Below are 10,563 nucleotides of genomic sequence, written 5' to 3'. Positions count from 1 at the left end.
GATTACCTCATATCTATCCTAGCGCTTAGAACAATGCTTAGCACATAGTAAGCGCTTAACAAATATTATTATTAATATTAATAGCAATAATAATATTTATTAAGCGCTTACCACATGCCAAGCACTATACTAAGTACTTGGGTAGATACAAAGACAGTCAAGTCGGACACAATTTCTGTCTTTACATTGTATTACCTACTCAGATCTGTTACCTATTTTAGTGTCTGCCTCAGGGAACACGTCTACTGACTCTATCTCAACCCCTTAGTACAGCACTCTTCTCAGAGAAAGCGCTTAATAAATTCATTCATTCATTCAATCGTATTTATTGAGCGCTTACTGTGTGCAGAGCACTGTACTAAGCGCTCGGAAAGTACAATTCGGCCACAGAGATAATCCCTACTCGACAACGGGCTCTGCTATTGGTTGATCGATGAAACGTACTTAGCTTTTTGAAAATGTAAACCAAGCACTTTCCCATCCTCTCCTTCGATCGTATTTACTGAGCGTTTGCTTTGTGGAAAGCGCTATATTAGACGCTTGGGAGAGTAAATATAAGAATAAACAGACGAGCCCATAAACGAGCTCACAGTCTGGAGGACTCTTAGAAAATCCCCGTGAGATAGGGAAAAGCAGGTATCTCCCTCATTTTATAGATGAGAAACTGAGGCCGAGAGAGGTTAAGTGCCTTGCCCGAGGTGGATCCCACAGACCAGAGAAGGGGTCGGAAGTGGGTCTGTGTTACGTGACTGTCCCGGGTGGGGGCTCATCCTGGTGGGCAGAAGCTGAGGTGGGTGGGTGGGGGGGGGCCTGTATGTGAGTGAGAGAGAGGGATCTGGGGATCCTTTAGGATTTTATGAGAAGGGTTAGAGGAAGGGCCACGCTAGGACCGGCTTACACTGGCCCAGATGTGGTCTGCTCTGTAGCACCTAGAGATACACTGAGGAATACCCGAGACGTGACAGCGTTCCCCGCCAGCACCCCGGAGGGCCCATAGCCAACTTGTCCGGGAAACCCTTGGCACCCTTGCCCCCTCCTCCTCCTTGGTTTTCCCAGGCTCTGGCAGCACGCAGAGAGGCCCAGGCACCTTCTCCGCCCTCCGCTTCCCGCGGCCCAGCCCCTCCGAGCCGAAATCGATCAGGTGAAACTGCATTCCCTCGCTGCCACTTACTCACCTCCGTTCGCCTCAGTCACACGCTCCCTGGCCAGCTGGGGGCCGCTTGCAGAGCCGCCTGGACCACAGCTGGGGCGAGCGTTGCTCCGGCTGGGGCCTCGCCTTCCGGGAGCCACTCGGTGACAGTCGGCGGGTAGGAAGGTCACCTCGTCCATTCCCCTGCCTCGGAGAAGGGCCACCCATCGGATGGGCTTGCAAAGTTTAAGTCAGTTGAATTTATTGAGTACTTACTTTGTGCAGAGCTCTGTACTAAGCGCTTGGGAGAGTACAATCTAACAATAGACACATTCCCTGCCCACAACGAGCGTACAGTCTAGAGGGGGAGGAAGACATTAATAGAAATAAATTACAGATCTAGACAAAAGTGCTGTCCAACAACAATTTACCCAAGGGAGTGGTGCAGAGCACCTTTTCGGGGAAACAGGCAAGTAGGGTGGGTCCAGGCTGTGCTTCTGGGGCCTACCTTCCTCTTCAAAATCACTTCAGGAGGGCCAACAGTCTCCCACTTGACGCCCTCCCTCTTGGCAGCGGGCTAGACTTCCAGCCTCGCTCAATACAGGTGGAGCACGTCCGGAGAGTTTCTGAGAGCGGGCATCCCGCGATCTGGCCCTTCCGACTGGGGCACCGGCCCCACCCAACCCCGAACCCGCTTCCCCTGGAAGCCCCCGCCCTCCACTCTCAAGTTTGCCCCGGAGCTGCTGGATGCCTTCCAAGCTAGGAACGTTTCGGACCCCTACCTGGAAAAGTTCGGCAGCCTGCACAGTGTGAGAAGCACTCTCCCCCCCGGGGGTTAAATTTCAAGGTCGATTTCCAGCAAGATGCCAGGGGCAATAGGTGAGGGCTCTGGCGTGGGGGGACTGTTTCGTACTGCCCCCTAGTGGCCGCTCATCGGAACTGAACTGCAGATGTTCCCGTCTCCAACGAAGACCGACGCCAACTTTTTTATTATTTAAAGTGGTATTTGTTAATAATGTGGGTATTTGTTAAGCGCTTACTATGTGCACAGCACTGTTCTAAGCGCTGGGGGAGATGCAGGGTCATCAGGTTGTCCCACGTGAGGCTCACAGTCTTCATCCTCATTTTACAGATGAGGTCACTGAGGCCCAGAGAAGTGACTTGCCCACAGTCACCCAGGTGACAAGGGGCAGAGCCGGGATTCGAAGGCATGACCTCTGACTCTCAAGCCCGGGCTCCTTCCACTGAGCCACGCTGCTTCTCTACCAGGCACTGTACTAAGAGCTGAGGTAGATACCTGCTAATCAGGTTGTGCGTGGTCTATATTCAACATGGGGCTCACCGTCCATCTACATTTTCCAGATGAGGTAACAGAGGCACAGAAGTGAAGTGACTTACCCAAGGTCACACAGCAGACAAGTCACAGAGTTAGGATTAGAAGCCTTTCGCTCCCAGGCCCGTGCTCTATCCATTAGGCCATGTGGCTTCTCAACTTCCTCTTTCAGGCTAAGTCTTATCTTCTTTTCAGGAGTATCTTGCCCACATCCAGCCTCTGGCCTGAAACAACCTCCTTCACATCCATCAGATCATTACTCTCCCCACCTTCAAGGCCATATTGAAGGCACATCTCCTTCAAGAGGCCGTCCCTGTCTAAACACTCATTTTTTCTTCTCCCACTCCGCGCTTATACTTGCACCCTTTAATAATAATAATAATGATGGCATTTGTTAAGCGCTTACTATGTGCAAAGCACTCTTCTAAGCCCTGGGGAGGATACAAGGTGATCAGGTTGTCCCACATGGGGCTCGCAGTCTTAATCCCCATTTTACAGTTGAGGGAACTGAGGCCCAGAGAAGTGACTTGCCCAAAGTCACACAGCTGACCCCTCCCTCGGCCCCACAGCACTTGGGTACATGTTTGCAATTTATTTATATTAATGTCCGTCTCCCACTCTAGACTGAATGCTGGATGTGGCTTGGGAACAAGTCTACCAACTTTATTATATTGTACTCTCCCACAGTAAGCGCTCAATCAATTCATTCAATTCAATCGTATTTATCCAGTGTTTACTGTGTGTAGAGCACTGTTCTAAGCACTTGGGAGAATAGAAAATAACATTCCCTCCCCACAGTGTGTTTACAGTCCAGAGGGTAGACGGACATTAATGTAAATGAGTTATAGATATGTGCGTAAGTGCTGTGGGCTGGGAGGAGGGGTTCAAAGAGGGAGCAAATCAGGGCAATGCAGAAAGGAGTGGGAGAAGAGGAAAGGAACGTTTGCCGCCTGTTAGATTTGAGGAGAGCGGGTGTTCCACACAAGAGGCAGGATTTGGGAGAGGGGTCAACGGTGAGATAGATTACATCGAGAGACAGTGAGAAAGTGAGCATCAGGGGAGGGAAGTGTGTGGGCTGAGTTGTAGTATGAAAGTAGCGAGGTGAGGTAAGAAGAGGTAAGGTGGTTAAGTGTTTTGAAACCAATGGTGAGGTGGATGGTCAACCCCTGAAGTTTTTTGAGAAGTGGGAAAACATGTCCCCAATGTTTTTGTAGAAAAATGACCCGGGTGGCAGAGTGAAGTATGGACTGGAGAGGGGAGAGACAGGAAGTTGGAAGGTCGGCAAGGAAGCTGGAATAGTAATCGAGGCAGGATAGTTTAAGTGACTGTGAGCCCCACGTGGGACAGGGGCTGTGTCTAACTTGGTTACTTTATATCTACCCCAGTACTTACAATAGCGCTTGACATAGTAAGCGCTCAACAAACACCATAATAGAAATAATAATGATAATGATGAGCTGTTAGAGAATCAAAGAGGTACATAAGAGCAAGGGATATTCACAGTGGTCCTTTCCAAGCACAAGGTTCGAAAAGGATGGCGAGGCAGAGACAAGAATGAAAACAGCACCAGGCACTCATCTGGAGACCCGTCGGCCAGCCTCGTTCACAACCCACGGGCTAACTTCCCATCTGGGTCAGCCTCGGTTGGTGGTCCCAGATGGTGTTAACGTCACTGCCACAAAGCTCACGTCGTGGACACCCAGAACCTAAGATGCCCAATCCCCCGCCCCTTCCCATCCCAGTGCCGACTCTTCCTCTAGCTTACCCCTCTTCCCCGTCTGACCCACATCACGACACGGTCTTGTCTGTATCGGTACGTGGCCAGTCAAATAAATGAAGAATCCAGGATATCTAAAAATGAGATTTATTGCATTTCATGCAGTTTGAAGTACATGCAGCGATGGGGACTAGCATATAAGGTCATTTATAAAACAAATCCTAAAAGGAAAAAAAAAAAGGTCAAACATGGCGCAGAGAGTTCCGGGCCCCCTGTGGGTCGGGGGTGGGGGTCTTGGGAGTCCGGCATGGGCTAGGACATGGCTGGGCCCGACCAGGGGAAATTCACTCATATAACGTAAGGAATGTTTTTTGCGGAGGATGAAAAGACCCAGCATTAAACAAGGGGAGAGTCAGTGAACAGAAGGGGAGAAGGGCCGGGAACATCAGACTCTCAGGATGGGACGTGTTTATCTAATTCCAGCTGGGACGATGGGGAGGAAGGTGGATGACGTTCATTCAGAGGGACCTGGGGAGGATGGTGGAAAGACGTCTCTCCGGCCGGCGTGTTCAATAAAATTCCAGAGCAGTTATCATTATTATTAACGTTTCCCATTTTACCGCACTGGACAAACCGCTCGATGAGTTGGAATTCTTGGAATCGGAAATCAAAAATATGGCATCTTTCGGTTGGAGAGATACTCTCTCCCCTGCTGGGCTGGGCACCGCCCCCGGGTTCCGACCGGCCCGCGGAGGCCCTGGGTAAGGCCAGGCGCCGCGGCTGGAGAGGGTGAGTGCTTGTCGCCGGGCTGCTGTGGCCAAGGCCAGCTGGGCTGGCTCGACTCTTCACGCTGCCGCAGCACGGGTCCCCGCCCCGCTCAGTCCCCCGTGACCTGGGGGGCCTGTCCGTCGGCGGGCTGGCTGGCGGATTGGATGAACATAGGCTGGGCGATATCCTGGCCGGCGGGCATGGTCACTTGCTGGATCTGGTAGAGCTGCTGTTGAGGGAGGAGAGGAGGAGTCGCATGATCAGGCCCCCAGGTAAGTGTGGGGCCAACGAGGCCCGTGGTCGGACAGAGAAAGGGAAATGTAAATAAAACCGCACGAGCTAGTTGGGCTAGATGCGAGGAAGGACTTTCTGGTCACCTGGAGGGAGGAACTCTGGAAGACGGGGCGGGGAGATCGGGAGAGGCTACGGGGTCTCCATTCCAGGGGGTCCATAAGGGGAGAGCGGATGCCCCTTTGTCCTGGGTGGGCTAGTTGGTGGGCAATTGGGGGCAGGACTAGATGCCTCCCAAGGTCTCCTACCCAAAGTGAGAAGCCCAGAGGGTTTGATTCTAGAGACAAACCTAATCCCGGCCGTCCCAGAGTCTCCCGACAACCTGGTCCACTTTTGCTTTCCCCCAGGCACCTCAACCCAGAGGCCTTCTGCCTGCCTTCTAGATTCTGGAGCCACAGGGAGGAGAATGCGCTGGGGGACAGAATCCCCACCATGACCCTAAGTTCCCGGCCCAGGCCTGGGGAGATCTGAAAGAATGGCCAGAAGGAACTTGTCTGACTGTTGGGTGGATATAGGGGGAAGGACCCTGGATCGGCTGGGATGCTGGGGGAGGGAACGGCCTCGCTACAGCCCGAGGGTGTCCATGATACCTGACCATCCGTGAACTGGCTGAACTGCTGCTGCCCCTGCTGTACTTCCGTCTGTGTGATCTGCAGGGAGCAAGGAGAGCTGGGCTGAGGGTGGCGCCCGACTTGACGCTGATGGTGGGAGAGACTGGGGCCCCAGTTGCCCCATGGAGGCCAGGAGAGGCTCCCCAGGAATCTGGCCCCCAAGGAGAAATCAGTCCTCCCCACCCGAGTCCTACCCAGAACTCCCAGCCAAGTCTCGTCGATGGCCGGGTCCACAGAGCCGGGGTTTGCGCTCTACAATTAGGCCAGGGCGCCCGGGGGTTGGGTTGGTGATGGACTCGCCCCAGCTGAAGCCGATTGTGGAATCAACACCAAGGGAGATGGGCAGTCCTTCCCCTCCCCGGTGATGTGGGGGGGAGAGAGCGGTTTTCCACCGCTTGTCTGACGAGAATCTGAAACAGCTTGGCAGGCGTGGTGGTGCTGGCTGGGCAGCCACGGTGTGGCAAATGCAGAACGCTGTCCTGGCCAAACCTAGGAGGGGTGGGGGTGGGAGGGCAAGGGGCGGGGGCAGGAGCCCACTGAGCTGGGGGTGGGGTGCGTGGGCAGTGTCACGGGGCACAGAGCAGGCAGGGCGCCCACCAGACCCTATCCCCAGTGGTCACTCGCTCAACCTCCCGATCCTCTCCCCGCCGAGGGTCTCTGCTCCCACAACTACTGTGAGTGGAGACCACTCTGCTTGGCGTCGGGTAGAGAAGGGCACCAGCGGGCACTTCTCTAGTCCGGGGACGGAGGGAGGAGAACCGGCTCCCCACCGCCCCCGGGTGGGAGGCTGTCATCAGGGCCTTGTGAGGACAGGAGGGGAGGGCCACGGCTTCCAGAATGCAAAGGGGGAAGTCACATTTCGGAAGAAACATCAGGGAAGCATGCCAAAGCTCTGCTGGCTCACGGCTTACGGCTCCTTATTTTCTGCCTCTAATGCCCAAGAGAGTTCCCGCCTTCCCTCGTCTAACAACAAACAAGACCCGCACACTGAACACAAAGCCGGCCCCAGGACGTGTGGAAACCCACCACGGAAGTGGGGAGGGCCGCCACTGGAGACAAAACCCTGGGCCGGCTGGGCGGAGACGGGGAAGGTAAGAGGACTGGCTGGTCAGCCTGTGGGTGCCACGGCACATACCTGTTGTGCGTTGGTGGCGAGTGTCTGGATCTGCCCCTGGACGACCTGGGTGCCCGAGACGGGCTGTGCCAGTCGGATGTACTGCAGCTGACCGGCGTTAAGTTGGACCTGTCGGGGGAGAACCCATGGGAAATGCCGTTCGCCTGAAACCCGCACCCTCCCCGTACAAGGAGGCGGGGCCCCCTGCCCGTCTTCCTCACCTCCGACTATGTCGCCGTCCGGTGGACCCCAGGAGGCGGGGTGGGCAAGGAAACGGGGCTTCATAGATAGAATTGCTGTTAACCACCTGCTGGAGGCCCAAGTGAGGCCCCGGGCTTCCCTGCGGCTGCACCCTTCCTCATCCTGGGATCCTGGGGCACCCAGAAGCCTTGAGCTGGAGCAGATGCCAATGCCTGGAAGCAGGCCCTTTATAGGGCATCCAGCCCCTACGTCCGTCCAATGCCGGCCTGCCACCCGGGGCGATTGGGGCATCGCTTCCGGACCGGGCCAAAGATGGCATCGCAGCCTCCGGTGCCCGCTCGACCACAATCTCGCTCGACGAGGCTGGCCCAGTGGGTCACCGTCCTCGGGCTGGGCCGCCGGGAAGGGAAGCCCAGGCTGAGGTCAGAGAGCCTGGGCCTGGGGTCCCAAGTGAAATTGCCATGGGTACTCTGGACCGGACATAACTACTTCCCAAATACCCTCCCGGCTCTGAGCCCAGAGTAATTCACAGGATTAGCGCATGCTCATGATGAACTCTCAGACTGCGAAATCATTCCCCTGTAAGTGGGAAATTGGCCCCATAAAACAACGGAGGTACCACTGCCTTCTCCCTATCACCGGATGAAGGCCCAGGGAGGGCGAGGACAGATTCCCAGAGTCCACTCCCAACCTTTCCAGCCAGCCGGTCTTTGCGACACCAAACCACACCCCCACCAATGAGGGGTGTGGAGTGGGGGCTCTGAGATGGGCGCACTGGCACCCGTGGGCTCCCACCATGCCAACACTCCTGAGTTTATCAACTAAGAGCCCCAACAGTGCCCGAGTGCAGACACTGCCGCCCTCCATTTCCCAGAGGGCCTCGCTCTCCTGCCTAGAGGGAGCCTCACATTCCCAGAGCTCTCTGCACTGAGCCAAGGTTTGGCAAGAAAAATGCTGACGTGGCACTAGGCTTCCAAGTGTGACAATGATATTGAGGGGAGATGGCGGGGGGAGAGTTTGTGTGTGTGGGGAGGCGGGGCACAGAAAGAGAGCGGGAGGGAAAGAAAAGGAGAAAGGAGAGACTTCCTCAGGGCAGTAGCAATGTGGTCTGGATGAACCCACAGAAGGAAATTTGGAGGGACAGAGAGGAAAAAGCAATGGATGGAAAGTGGGGCGATAAGGAGAGGAAATGAGCAGAGTAAAATGGAGACTGGGAAGACAAACTCTCTTCGAAACCCCCAAATCCCACAGTTTCTACCTCAATGATACACAGCTTCAACAAAGCATCTATGAAGAACTTGGCCCCAGGGGCTAGATAAAAAGGGCCTATTATTTCCTACTGGCCTATCTGCCACGGGGCAGGGCAGCTGGGGCAAGAGTGGGGCAACCCCATGGTATGCTCCCCTCCAGTGGCGGTGCTGCCCGTGGGGAGAGGAGGGGCAGATCCCACCTACTTGACCTGCTACTTGTGGCGGTCATCTTGGCTCCAAGGAAGAGGCCATCCAGTGGAGAAGAGGAGGAAGTCGGTCAGACCCGGGGGACGGGGAAGGGTGATCAGAGGCCCTTAAAGAAAGCTGGCAGTGCTGTGTATGCGACCGGAAGCCCCAAGCCAAACACCGATCTGACATTCAACGGATGGACAGGATGAAGGGGAGGGTTGGGAGGGAGGGATGCCGAGCATTTGTCTGTTTCTGCACCGGCCTCTCTCCCTGGCTTGGGGAGGAGGGTGACCCAGAAAGACGGAAGGGAACCTCTGGAGCTGGATGCAGCGCTGGGTTGGCGGGGAGGGGGCGGAAGGGCAGGCGAAAAGAACCTTTCCAGGTCTTTCCTGGGATGAGGGGCATCTTTCAGGCCCCAGGTGGGGAAAGCCACCAATTGCCAATAACCCCAAGAGACAGTAGCCCTCACCTTCCCTGGGGAACTGCCCCAACCCCAGAAGGAAGGAACCGGTTCATTCCAAGTCTTAAACATACTTCTTTGCTGTAGGCCCAACCGAGAACGGGTTCGAGTATAAACCGTCCGGGGCTTTCTCGGCCCTCATCTCTCCGCTTCTCGGACCCCTCCGGTGGCTGTCTGGATCCCTCCGCATCTGTCCCAAGCCCCTCCCGAAGCACTTTGAGGTTCTCCGCTAACTCAGCCCACCTCACCTCTCGGCTCTCCCCACCCGCTCCTCCCTAACTCACCCTCCCAAGTGCACTCCTCTCATGCATTCGGGAGTGTGTCCAATAAATGACTACTATTTGCCCACATCCTCTTCCTGGCCTGGAACTCCCTCCGCTTTCATACCTGACAGACCACTACCCTCCCCAATTATGAAGCCCTACTGAAATCATTTCTCTTCCAAGAGGCCTTCCCTGCCTAAACCTTCTGCCTTGAGCCCGTGTCCCTTAAGCACTTCGATTTTCACTGCCACAGCACTTCTGTACTTCTGCTAAACACTCTCTCATTTGCCCCATCTGTAAATTTATTTCAACGTCTGCCTACCCCTGGAGTCTGTAGACTCCTCTGGTCAGGGATCGTGTCTACCAATTTTAGTGGACTGTCCTCTTCCAGGTGCTTAGTACAACGCTCTGCACCCAGTAAGCGCTCAGTCGCTACCACAGGCTGATGGGTTGATGACCGCTGTCGCAGTTAGGGTGCCGGATATGCTCTTACTGGTATCTGCTGGATCTCCCCCGTGTTGGTGATGATCTGCTGCATGACCTGCATGGTCTGTCCAGTCCCGCTCTGTGCCTGCTGCGTCTGGCCCTGCGGCTGCGCCTGGACGATCTGCACCTGCTGCCCTTCGCCCACTTGCATGGTCACCGGGGTGGTCTGTGGGTAGAGGCAAGGCAGAGTGTTGGGGCTGGGGAGCGGGGGCACCACGGGTGACAGCCTGAGCGAGAGAGACTGTCCGCGGCTGCCTACGCTCATCAGCTCCTCGGCTGGCGCCGTGGGAGCCGAGCACGGAATACCGGGAATAGCGGAGGGGCCCGGGGTGACTCAGGTTTGGGGAACCAAATCTGAGCAGGCCCGCTTTACCCCACAAAGGTCATTGGCTGAAATAATCCAAGAGGAACCAGCCCCACTCCCACCCCGCCCCACGAAGCCCTGAATTTGACATCTAGAGACACAGGGCCCCATTCCACAGGGGTGGGGGTGGCCCCCACGGATCCCAGGCCCATCTGTCCCATCTCCCTGCCCCGACCCCAGAGCTCTCCATAAGGGTGATAAAGACCCAATCCAAAGACTTCCTGGCTCCTTGAAGCCCCGAGTCCAGGACCCCTAAAATCAATGCCACCAATCTCAACATGAGATGGCAACGCCTCCTCTCCACCCTAGGAGAAAGGGAGTCCAGATTCACCTTTCTTTTCGTTTCCCTGAGATCGATGGCACAGGGATGGGAAAAATGAGGTGAGC

The 10,563-nt window shown here is 55.5% G+C and overlaps 1 protein-coding gene across 3 annotated transcripts in view; it reads right to left on the bottom strand.

Moving 5' to 3' along the window:
- Positions 1-4,310: 4,310 nt before the first annotated feature.
- NFYC (nuclear transcription factor Y subunit gamma) overlaps positions 4,311-10,563 on the bottom strand; it is a 67,826-nt gene continuing 61,573 nt past the window's right edge. For all 3 annotated transcript variants that reach the window (XM_029080918.2, XM_001507129.5, XM_029080919.2), the window contains exons 7-10: positions 9,820-9,978; positions 6,985-7,092; positions 5,829-5,888; positions 4,311-5,176 (exon numbers count right to left, since the gene is read on the bottom strand). In XM_029080918.2, coding sequence (XP_028936751.1) covers positions 5,057-5,176; positions 5,829-5,888; positions 6,985-7,092; positions 9,820-9,978 — 447 coding nt within the window. In that variant the 3' untranslated portion in view covers positions 4,311-5,056. The remainder of the gene's footprint in view (positions 5,177-5,828; positions 5,889-6,984; positions 7,093-9,819; positions 9,979-10,563) is intronic.

Source organism: Ornithorhynchus anatinus, chromosome 16 (genome assembly GCF_004115215.2).
Source record: "Ornithorhynchus anatinus isolate Pmale09 chromosome 16, mOrnAna1.pri.v4, whole genome shotgun sequence".
In the NCBI taxonomy this organism is placed as follows: domain Eukaryota; kingdom Metazoa; phylum Chordata; class Mammalia; order Monotremata; family Ornithorhynchidae; genus Ornithorhynchus; species Ornithorhynchus anatinus.
Note: the sequence above shows the minus strand (reverse complement) of the source record. Positions and strands in the feature narration are given on the sequence as shown.